The following is a 12,476-nucleotide window of genomic DNA, read 5'->3' as shown; positions in this document are numbered from 1 at the left end:
TGTTTCTATGTCTTAGCCTAGTGGTTTCAGACTGTTTCTATGTCTTAGCCTAGTGGTTTCAGACTGTTTCTAGGTCGTAGCCTAGTAGTTTCAGACAGTATTTCTGTCTTAGCCTAGTTGTTTCAGACTGTTTCTATGTCTTAGCCTAGTGGTTTCAGACTGTTTCTAGGTCGTAGCCTAGTAGTTTCAGACAGTATTTCTGTCTTAGCCTAGTTGTTTCAGACTGTTTCTATGTCTTAGCCTAGTGGTTTCAGACTGTTTCTAGGTCGTAGCCTAGTAGTTTCAGACAGTATTTCTGTCTTAGCCTAGTTGTTTCAGACTGTTTCTATGTCTTAGCCTAGTGGTTTCAGACTGTTTCTGTGTCTTAGCCTAGTGGTTTCAGACTGTTTCTATGTCTTAGCCTAGTGGTTTCAGACTGTTTCTATGTCTTAGCCTAGTGGTTTCAGACTGTTTCTGTATCTTAGTCTAATGGTTTCAGACTGTTTCTGTGTCTTAGCCTAGTTATTTCAGACTGTTTCTATGTCTTAGCCTAGTGGTTTCAGACTTTCTGTGTCTTAGCCTAGTGGTTTCAGACAGTGTTTCAGTGCAGACAGCGCTTTTATGCATTCGCGTAGTTTCAGACACACATCATATTGGCAACAAGCTCAAGGGTCAGTAATTGTGCTTCTCAGTGATCAATTTCCAGTGTACGTAATCCAGTTCTTTAAGCACAATATTGTGTTCATCAAATGGCAATCAAATTAATTTAGCATGTGTGTGTCTATTTACTATTTGTGCCTGCAGAATCGAGCTATTAGCTCTTGGGGTCCTCCTTTCTAACCAATCTGTGTGTGTGTGTGTGTGTGTGTGTGTGTGTGTGTGTGTGTGTGTGTGTGTATTCATTGTTTCGCGTTGAGGAGCAGGAACGTTGTTAAAATCATGACTCGTAAACTCCCTCGAACGCATTACTGCATAGGTTCATGCTGAGTTTCCAAGGAATTTCATTCATTCAGCGAACGGGAAGAAGAACAACCGCCCGTCCGTACTTTATCAATACGAGCCAAAATATAATGAACACATTATATATAAAAAAATATACAAATTGTATCCGTGTCTTTTAGCGTTTCAAACTGTGTTTATATGCAACTTCACAAGCTTGAAAATTCAAAATCACGCCAACTTATGTATATGTGATTTATATTGTATTTTCTTAAATAAAGATAAAAAAAAATGACTACTAGAAGGTGAGGGGTAAAACTCTGGTCCCAACTGGGTGTCAGTCTAGTCCAAATCCAATCCTTGTGCAATCCAGTCATTACCAGGTCTCAATCTGTTTCCAATCTGGTCGCAATCCGACCACATTCACGTCCCAATCCGAGAACATCAACAGAAACCGCTGCCGTCGGTGTGGGGTATTATCACAAACTTAAGAGATCGACTCTGCGCTGGCCCACGACCCCCTTGATACTAGACAAGACACTGGGAATAGTTTAATCTACCGAAGAGCCTGTTGGGGCTGATAAGGTGGTGGGGACTAGAGTTGGAGGGAGGACTGGGCCCGCTATCCCTTCCTTCCACCCTCCCTCTTCGATATCTTTCACAACTAGTCTCTAAATCATGATGGGTTTTACTGGTTATCTGAATTATGTGCATTATGTGTCGTTCTTGTTTGACCTTTTTTGACTGATTTATTAGCTGTATCGTCTGATTCACTCTCTCTCTCTCTCTCCCTCTCCCTCTCTCTCTCTCTCTCCCTCTCCCTCTCTCTCTCTCTCTCTCTCTCTCTCTCTCTCTCTCTCTCTCTCTCTCTCTCTCTCTCTCTCTCTCTCTCTCTCTCTCTCTCTCTCTCTCCCTCTCCCTCTCTCTCTCTCTCTCTCTCTCTCTCTCTCTCTCCTCTCTCTCTCTCTCTCTCTCTCTCTCTCTCTCTCTCTCTCTCTCTCTCTCTCTCTCTCTCTCCCCCCCCCCCCTCTCCCCCTCTCCCCCCCTCTCTCTCTCTCTCTCTCTCTCTCTCTCTCTCTCTCTCTCTCTCTCTCTCTCTCTCTCTCTCTCTCTCTCTCTCTCTCTCTCTCTCTCTCTCTTCCTTCATCTGATTGTGAATGTTCGCTTAATTAATCAATGTATAATTTAAGCTGACGACACGGTTTTTGTCCTCAAGAGGAGAGACACTTAGAAACGGGAGAGAGAGAGAGAGAGAGAGAGAGAGAGAGAGAGAGAGAGAGAGAGAGAGATGAAGTTAGTAGGAAAGCAGTTAGTCTCGAAAAGTTTGTAACTTAGCTCGTCTAGGAGGCCACAGGGAGGGAGGGGGGGCGGAAGATGGTGGGCTTGGCACTTTAATGCCTCAACCTCGCTTAGGGTCGCCCGGGGCCCTCTCCCCACCATCTTCAAGTTTCCGAAATTATCGCACCACGGCAGCCCAGGACACGTGTATCGTACATTAGGAGCAATGTTGTAAAACCAAGAATTGTCATTATGTTCAGACTAAATTGGTTAAGATTATATTTAAATGTATTTATTAGTATATTCTCTGGGTATTTGTAATGCTATATTCAAAATTAAAGATAGAAGTAAAGCAATAAGTTTGGTTTTATACTGTCAAGACGAAGGTCTATCGGGTGTATTATAAGTCACAGTGGCTAATTAAAGTGGAGGTTAGTTAGTTAACATTAAAAGTTAGTAACGTTAGTAAAGTTAGTTAGTTAGTTAAAGTTAGTTAGTTACTTCTCCAACCCAAGCTCACAGATTGGGTTGGAGATGAGTTTATGCATTTCAGAAGCAAATTAGATGCTCACAATGTCTGCGTTTTAACGACGAATTCGTGATGCACAGAAAGGCATAGATTACGTGTCCAGGTTGCGTTTCAAAGTTCCAGGTGTTTTGTCAGGTGTTCATGATGTTCCCGTATCAGCTGGAAAGATAAGAGGCTGATTATTGGTTCCCATCGCGCAGATTGTAGATTTCGCAAATCTTGTAATATAATTTTCTCGATTTCAAGGGGGGCCTCATAGACTTTAAGGCTCTCTCTGGTACTGTGTTCAACTCATATCAAGACTGGAGTATTCAAGGAGTGTCATTGTGACTTCAGCGCTTGGTGGCACTTGACGTCACGGTGCCATGAACGTGGTTTTGAGCGTCTGACGCTTGTGAAGAGAGTAATTTTTTATCTTGGCTCCGTTGTTAGTCCGTTATTATCGTAAATTCATTTTAGTTTTCTTTTTTTAGATATACTATTTTAAGACTTGCGTCTTTTTGTGCCCTCTGATTTATTCATGTGACCTTTTGTGCTTTTGGATTCATTGAAGCTTATTTACTCTCAGATTTAAAGGACCTTCTGTATTTTTTTATTTTCTAGCACCTTCCGCACTCTTGCATCTATAAGGCTTTCCGTACTGTTAACCAATACGGCTTGTTAGGTCGTCACATTGGATGTGAGAGGAACTGATTACCCTGAACTGATTCAGAGTAGCTGGGTTCAGAGTCTTAACTGCCGTGTGTGTTTCTGGTGGGGCCATCTTGGCATGTCAGGAAGACGACACAACGTCACGCAACAATATTACGGGCTCACCATAGCCCGTGCTACTTGGAACTTTTTGTTCCAGGTAGCGAATCTTAAACAACAAAGCCACGCAACAGAGCCTGGTGTTACTGCATTGTGCCTGGCAGCACCTGACAGCTGGGTGGACAGCGCTTCGGATTCGTAGTCCTGAGGTTCCGGGTTCGATCCCCGGTGGAGGCGGAGACAATTGGGCAAAATGTTTCTTTCACCCTGATGCCCCTGTTACCTAGCAGCAAATAGGTACCTGGGAGTTAGACAGCTGCTACGGGCTGCTTCCTGGGGGGGGGTGTAACAAAAAGGAGGCCTGATCGAGGACCGGGCCGCGGGGACGCTAAGCCCCGAAATCATCTCAAGATAACCTCAAGATAACCCATCCCACACATGCTGGAGTAGTAACCCATCAACTGTGTGTGTGTGTGTGTGTGTGTATTTACTATTTATATTTACTATTTGTGTCTGCAAAATCGAGCTATTAGCTCTTGGACCCCGCCTTTCTAACCAATCTATTTTTTCTCTATTATATCTACTACATATATTTCTCTCTAACACTCACACACACACACATACACACATCCCCAGGAAGCAGCCCGTAGCAGCTGTCTAACTCCCAGGTACTGCTACTCCCTATTTACTGCTAGGTGAACAGGTGCATCAGGGTTAAAGAAACTCTGCCCATTTGTTTCCGCTTCCGCTGGGAATCGAACCCAGGGCATTAGGACTACGACCCCCGAGCGCTATCCACTCAGCCGCGAGGCCACTGTATGGACAATATCGTACATAAAAAAAGGGGCGGTCAGTATTGCCAGGTGTATAAATAACAGGAGTTCTGCCGGAAGAATATAACAGTTCATATTTTGTGGCCGTTATTGCGCAGGAAATCACACTTCAGAATTTAAATTAATCGAAAAAAGAATTCTTTTTTACAACCGAGCGCCAGTTATAAAGTTGGCCAAACTCTCCTCAGCCAAATCTGGCAACTCGTCCTCTTGAGTAATACGCCGCATTTTGCCGTCAAAATCCCCAACAGACAAAATATGATGTATTATAAATCATAGCGGCTCGCAAACATGCACGCGTGGGAGATATTGTAGGTTAGGTTCGGGTGTTTTTATACAATATAAATGTTACAATATAAATATAAATATAAATTTATATACAAAATAAATCAAATTTATATTACAAATATAAATTTATACTTTATAATTTTTTAAGTCTGATTAAATCCAGCGCCTGAAAGGCAATGAAATAATTACTTCCTGAGAAGAGAATCTTCAACAACAAATTTATCATAACGATATGTAATCTAATATATCCCATTATTATTATTATTATTATCAAAAATAGTAAATAAAACTTTTAATTAATATTGCGTGTAATTAATGGAAACGTGTAATTAACGTTTAAATAGATGAATTATTCATTACTCTATTAATTGAAACCTAGTTACAATTTACAATGCTATTGATGACATATATCCATCAATGTGGATTTGGTCAGGTCGGGTCTTTCGGACGTAGATTTAATTTTTGCATTTATGTGACAGATTTCCCTCTCTCGTGTCGTTACGGTTGGTGACAGTGATGTGCTGGTCACGTTGTGGACTTGTGACATCGCGGATACTCGGGATTGGCTGTGAAGTTAGTAGTAACGCCGCGAGAGCTTGTGATTGGCTGATATTACAAGTGACGTCTGTGATACCAAACCGGGATTGGCTGATAATACTATTGACGTATGGAAAACGAGTAATTGGTTGATATTACTAGTGATGTCATTACTAAGCATTGCTCACCCACAATTTATGCCTGTGATTGCAGTAACAGCAAAATAACAGTAATAATCATCAAATAAAATATGACATAATAAATGATGAATATGAAGGTATATATTTGTATGTAATACATAACCCGGGTTGTGCGGGCCATGATCTATAGAACGGAGCGTAACTCAATATACTCGTCGTCACTCTTTTAAATTTAAAGGCATAACAAGAAGTAAAATGAATAACAGTAAAATCAATTTAAACAAAATTAAACATTATACTGGCAATTTACAATGTAATTTCTAAGTAACTCGATCACATTTATTGAGATGAATCAATGTGTAAAAGAACAAATTACAAACAAAATTAATTTGCAGAAAAAAAATAAAAAATAGCTTATTTTTTTTAGAAAGATAATGAATTATTTTTTACTAAAATCATTCATGGCATGGTGCAGCTATACATTGTTTAAGGTGGCTCCATGTGGATTTATTTAGTAAATGGAGAATATGAGGAGCATGATTGGTCCTGGAGAGCGTGAGGAGCGTGGCAGGCCTGGAGAACATGAGGAGCATGATTGGTCCTGGAGAGCGTGAGGAGCGTGGCAGGCCTGGAAAACATGAGGAGCATGATTGGTCCTGGAAAGCATGAGGAGCGAGCCAAGCCTGGAGAACATGAGGAGCATGATTGGTCCTGGAGCGCATATGAGTAGCGAAGCAGGCCTCCAGAACATGAGGAGCATGATTGGTCCTGGAGAGCGTTAAGGAGCGAGCCAAGCCTGGAGAACATGAGGAGCATGATTGGACCTGGAGAGCATGAGTAGAGTGGCAGGCCTCCAGAACATCCGGTGGTTGATGAAAATACCTCTGTAATTGGACTTGGATTTATAGTTGCCATAACTCTGGACTTGGAAATATTTATTATATCAAAATAGATTCGCCGCTACTACACCTCGCCCACTACCTCACATCGCTCACCTCACTACCACCATCACCCACTACCACACCGCCTTCCACCAGCAAGCACCACGTCTCCCCAATCGAAAGTTGGGAATTGCAAGCGATATCCCGAATCCATCGTTAAAGGTTTATGAGTTGTGACAGCAGCGGCCGCTACACCCGAGGACTTCACAGCTTTGAGAGAGGCAACTGCAGAAGGAACTTATGTTCGTTGCTAATGGACGTATATCTGCGGTTCTGGAAAATGAATGACGTGTTGTAAGCCGACGTATGAATTACGTCGTAAATTGTATGAAACAAGAAAATTAATGACTACTGGAAGCCGCCGTAGGAATTACGTCGTAAATAGCATGACGCAAGAAAGTGAAGAACGTGCTAGAGGCTGACGTAGGTATTACGTCGTAAATTGCATGAAGCCAAAAAATGAATGACGTGCTGGAAGATAACATCAGAATTCATTTGTAAATTGTGTGAAGCAGGAAATGAGGCTTCGATGTCACTCAAAACAATTACATGCCCAAATGTGTTTGGGCCGCTGTATTAGGCTTTATCGTGTGTTAAAATGACAGATTTGTGAAGATGTGTGGATACTGAAACTAGGCTTTATTACGCAGCTTGTAAACGAGAGCTTGTTTGTAACGCAGCAAAAAAAAAAAAAAATACAACTGTTTTGTTACACCAGAAACGTACGAACCCAAGCAACCCACCAAACCTGTTCAGGCCGTTGCATATAAAACGTTAATATTGGTTTTGTTTGGCTAATGCGTCGTATTTTTAACGGACTTTGATTCCGAATAAACAAAATGCGACGTATTAAGGTGTGAGGGCAGGTTGATTGTATTTGTGTATGATTATTGCAACTAAGCCAATAGACGTTTATAAACCTGAGATTACGTGGCTCATCTCATTATTAATTAATTAAAGCTTAGTTTGTTTAAAATATAGAAGTGAATGGTATCCCCGGCAGTAGTATCCTGGCCAACCCGTCCTGTGTATCTGGCATTGCATCTCTGTCTGTCTGTCTGTCGCAAGCTGTCTGTCTGTCTGTCGCAAGCTGTCTGTCTGTCTGTCTGTCTCTCTCTCTCTCTCTCTCTCTCTCTCTCTCTCTCTCTCTCTCTCTCTCTCTCTCTCTCTCTCTCTCTCTCTCTCTCTCTCTCTCTCTCTCTCTCCTCTCCTCTCCTCTCTCTCCTCTCTCTCCTCTCTCTCTCTCTCTCTCTCCTCTCTCTCTCCTCTCTCTCTCTCTCTCTCTCTCTCTCTCTCTCTCTCTCTCTCTCTCTCTCTCTCTCTCTCTCTCTCTCTCTCTCTCTCTCTCTCTCTCTCTCTCTCCGATGATGCATTTTGACGACTCGTGTTTGGGAACAATCACTTTGACTTGGAAACTATTCCAGTGTTCTTGACTGCTTCAGATCCTCCTGCGTTATTTAGAATTAAAGGTGCAAGTAGCACCTGACTAATATAGAAGAACAAGTGAATGATACACAAGCTTCTCTGCAGGAAAAGATGTCTCCGAGACATTAGTGTTTATGCGAGGAACACCGAGTATGACTGATGATACTGTAATTGTCTGGAACTAAAAGCCACGATAATTATTTATGCCTTTGAAATTAAATTTAGAGTAGCAGTGCAGTTTAATAAGCATATTTAACGGCACATTGATGACAAAACACACTTAAGTGATACAACTACTCGTTTCCAATACAGTTACTGGTTTGAGATACATTTCATTTAATCGAAATTGAAAGAACAGTTCTTTTCGTATAATTTTAGAAAGCTGTTTTAATTGCGAGAAATATAACGCCTTCTGCGTTTTCACTGGCGTCTGCGTATGCTGTCATTTATTCGATTATTAATTTTTAAGGAGTTGCAGAGTGGTACTCCAAAGCAACAAAGTCAGTTCGTCAGTCTGGGCTGCGGGACTTTCAGTATTCGCGAGTATAAGTCATCAACAGCCTAGCGCAGTCAACCCGCGCGTAAAATCTGCCATCTCCATCAGCCACATTTGCTAGGAGAGGCCATCAAGACTTCGTCTGACCATTGCACTGAGCATCAAATAAGCCTTCATGGCCGGACACGCTACTCAAGACGGTGGGGGAATTATCACTGCGGCCCGGCCTGAACATCAATATAAACAACACCAAGGGTTGGCAGTGGAACTTGGTGTTGCGTCTATTGATGCAAAAAAACTATTTCAGAAAATGCTTATATTTGCAAAGAGTAAATCGGTTTATAATGGAAATATTTAAGTGTTTATTATTATACACGTGTTTATTGTCGGGAAAACTTCAGTGAAATCGTAAACATTTCTAGGAAAATCTTTATTTGAAGATCACTTATAACTTAAATTCCTGTTATCCTTATGTTGTAATTCATAACTTGAACCTAATTGAATAAAAAAAATGACCATACGTGTTTCCAAAGACTTGCCAATCAAACATTTGCGACATTTTAAGTATAATCTCTTGAGCATTTTTGATCCCCTTTATGGGTATTGTTGTCTTGCTTATTATTTACCCCTTAAACATTGTTGACCATCCCTTGACTTGTATTAATATTTGATTAACATTGATCCCTTGAATATTGTTTCTTCATTATTAATATCTTAAGTATTCTTGAATTATTATTCTTAAGATATTTCTTTAACTTTACTAATCCCTTTATATTAATGATCTATTGATCATTAGAGATAGCTTGAACTCCTTTGTTTAAACTTTTGTCACCTTCAGTATATTTCCTGGACATTATTGATCACTTGTACATAATTGAGCCCTTGAGCTCTGTTGATCGCTTAGACATTGATTTATTGAACTATACAGTACCCTGAACATGAAAGGTACCCTGAACATCAAAAGTACCCAGAACATTTTTTCTTGACTGTAAATATGTTTTTACCATAAATTATTTTTAAAGCATTATTGACCATCATACACATTATTGATCTCGTGAATTTTTTCGGCCATTTTGAAGTTGATATCCGGAATATTATTGGTCTGATAAACGTTATTATTCCCATAATCGTCAATAATCAATGAGACATTGTTCATTACATCAACAATATTGATGTATAAAACATGGTTGATCATTTTCTAACCATCGCTGCTCACCTCTGCACCCTATGTAATAAGTTCACCAATGTTAATCTTCGCGACACCAGTCATAACTTTGCTGACCAGTTGACCTTTATTAGTTCTGTACCTGGAAAATGTGTGATCATTGCAACACCCACAAATACTGAAACACTCCACTACCCACCCCAATTCCACCACATCATCCTCAGTCACTGCATCATAGCACTGCAACACCCACAACCACCTCAACACCCACCCACAACCGCACTGCATTACATCCCCCCCCTCCGTCAACCACCTCAGCACCTACAACAGCACCCACTGCAACACACCACTATAACACCCACTAATATCGCCACCTGCATGGCTACAAAGCCGCCTTACCTCTTCCTCCTGGCTAGACTTCTCCGTAACCTCCACAGATCTCCATAATACCCACTAGTGTGTAAACATCAAAATATCATTTAACTATTAGTGGCAAAATGACAAAAATATATCGGCTTAAAGTCTCCGTGACACGTCAACAAATATATTGTGCTAGAATAGGCTTTTAAAGTTATTATATTATATTGTTGCAAGGAAAAATAACGTTTTAGTGACGTTGTTGGATCAGAGGCGGAGATGTTACTCCAAGGTAACAACAGGGACTCTACAAGAGATTGTGATGAATAGGCTATTGCCAATCATATGCAATTGTATTTGTTAGTCAGTTTGTGTTTATTTGTTCTCATTTAACCGATATCAAAGCAGGGAGCGTCTGCCTTCAGTTGACAATGAAATCCGTGTGTATACTAAAGTACAATCCGGAATATTTTAATGGAACGTGGTTTTGAGAGAAAAGCCTAGCTTTTAATTTCTTGAGCCACTGAACTATCAGGGTTTCTGTAATAGTATTTCTAGGCAAAATTTTCGAGATGGATGACTAAACGTAAACAGTATATATATATAAATATATATATATATATATATATATATATATATATATATATATATATATATATATATATATATATATATATATATATATCTTCATAATTTTTTTAAATATTTGAATAATAATTAACAAATACATAGGTTGATGAATTACAAGGATGATTTATACATGCCTGTGTATAGCATAGTACAGTGGTATGTTCATACATACCTATGTATATCATAGTGTAATGATGTGTATATACGTATATACATGCCTGTGTATAAGGAAGCTATTTAGGATTAATTTTTAACATAAATTATATCAGTGATTCCAAGGTTTTAATATTATCATAATCATAATATCCACCGCCCAAGTAGTCAGACAAGTGGCGCTTAGTGGGCCAGCCAGAGGCTTAGGGGCCGCGCCAGAGGCTTAGGGCCCGCGCCAGAGCCTTAGGGCCCGCGCCTGAGGTTTAGGGCCCGCGCCAGAGCCTTAGGGCCCGCGCCTGAGGTTTAGGGCCCGCGCCAGAGCCTTAGGGCCCGCGCCTGAGGGTTAGGGCCTGCGCCAGAGCCTTAGAGCCCGCGCCTGAGGTTTAGGGCCCGCGCCTGAGGGTTAGGGCCTGCGCCAGAGCCTTAGAGCCCGCGCCTGAGGTTTAGGGCCCGCGCCAGAGGCTTAGGGGCCACGCCAGAGGCTTAGAGCCAGCGTTGGAATATCCAAGCAAACAAAAAATTTTTATACTTCATTATAAATGTTATGTAATAAAACATTTCCATAGTTTTACAATAGTTTTCAAAATTTAGACTTTTATTTGGAACTTAATTTAACTAAATGGGTATTTTAAATAACTTTAGGGAGATTAGGAATGAACATAGGCTATAAAACAGAGAGCTGTTTCCACTGTTGTATATTCAATGACTTAGTAGAGGCTGACCTCACTACTTTACTGGATAATATCAGACAATCTTTCCTTTTACTTTGTAAAACATGACTTCATTTACTCATAGACAAGACTATACGATCGGCTTACATAATTACATGGTCGGCATATGACCTCATTTAACTATAGACAGGACTATATGGGCGGCTGCCATGATCTCGGGGTTGGAATATAGACTCATTTATGCCTAGGCTAGACTAGGGTCTGCTATCATGATCCTGGGGTCGGATATAGCCGTGTGTTCTGACATGCTGGTCCCATTGCCGAGATCTCAGGCTGAGGAAGTGACTAGGATGAGACGGACAAAGCTCACGGGGTGTGGAACTTACCCGTGATGAAGTACACTGAGAAGAGATAATTTCTAGCAACTTGACTAGGGAGGAGAGACCAAAACTACGAAAGTGACCTAGGAAACCATTGGAAGAGAAGTGACCTGGAAACAGGAGGGACTATACCTGACGTATAGTCCCGTAACCTGGAAGGAGTGGAGACCCGAGCCTCAAAGTGACCTGGGAGGGGGAGACCACAGCCCCAATGTGACCTAGGGATCAGGAGAGAGAGAGAGAGACAGAGAGAAAGAGAGAGAGAGAGAGACCGGAAGAGAGTGAGTGACTAAGAGACGAGAGCTGGAAGGGGAGCGTGAGGCTGGGGCCCTGTGTTGACATGTGACGCGAGCTGACGAGGCGGCTGGTGATGTTGCAGATCCTCTCCCGTGACCACGTGACAGTAGCCGTGGATGCTGTGGTTTACTACCGGGTCCACGATCCTGTCATGGCCGAGAACAATGTGGAGGACTACAGGTAGTCAGGCGAGGGCCCTCCAGTCCAGCTCTAGTTTATACTAGCCCCCCTTCTTCAACTCCTCCTCCTCCTTACCCCCCATCAGTAGTCACCCACCACCTAGCCTTATGGTCCCTCTTCAGTGTCCGCTTGTACACTACTGACGTCAAGGCACTCTGGGACCTTTTGGCTAAACTGTTGTGGGGTGGTCTAACTTTATATATATATATATATATATATATATATATATATATATATATATATATATATATATATATATATATATATATATATGCATACATATACATATACATACATATCCTGCGGCAGTCCCTAGCTTGCGGCTAGCCCAACGGTCCCTCTACCGCATGGGAAGGCAACATATACACACACTCGTGCGGTTCACACGGACGGTTGGGCTAAACTGCCGGTGGCTCGTTGATTTGTCTGTTGTTTTTGTTGAGGCCATGGTGACATTGTGTTGGTGGGTGTCCCCGGGGCGGAGCGGCCCGCCGGGTACATGTTGGTA

At 41.5% G+C, this 12,476-nt stretch overlaps 1 protein-coding gene across 7 annotated transcripts in view; it reads left to right on the top strand.

Moving 5' to 3' along the window:
- LOC123766297 (mechanosensory protein 2) overlaps positions 1–12,476 on the top strand; it is a 563,765-nt gene that overhangs the window by 513,251 nt on the left and 38,038 nt on the right. The window contains exon 5 of one of the 7 annotated variants that reach the window (XM_069321162.1): positions 11,871–11,968. The exons of the other annotated variants lie outside the window; for them this stretch is intronic. Coding sequence (XP_069177263.1) covers positions 11,871–11,968 — 98 coding nt within the window. The remainder of the gene's footprint in view (positions 1–11,870; positions 11,969–12,476) is intronic. 7 annotated transcript variants of the gene reach the window in all.

This window comes from Procambarus clarkii, chromosome 9 (genome assembly GCF_040958095.1).
Source record: "Procambarus clarkii isolate CNS0578487 chromosome 9, FALCON_Pclarkii_2.0, whole genome shotgun sequence".
Lineage (NCBI taxonomy): Eukaryota > Metazoa > Arthropoda > Malacostraca > Decapoda > Cambaridae > Procambarus > Procambarus clarkii.
The sequence above is the reverse complement of the archived record's forward strand: the minus strand, read 5'-3'. Positions and strand labels throughout refer to the sequence as shown.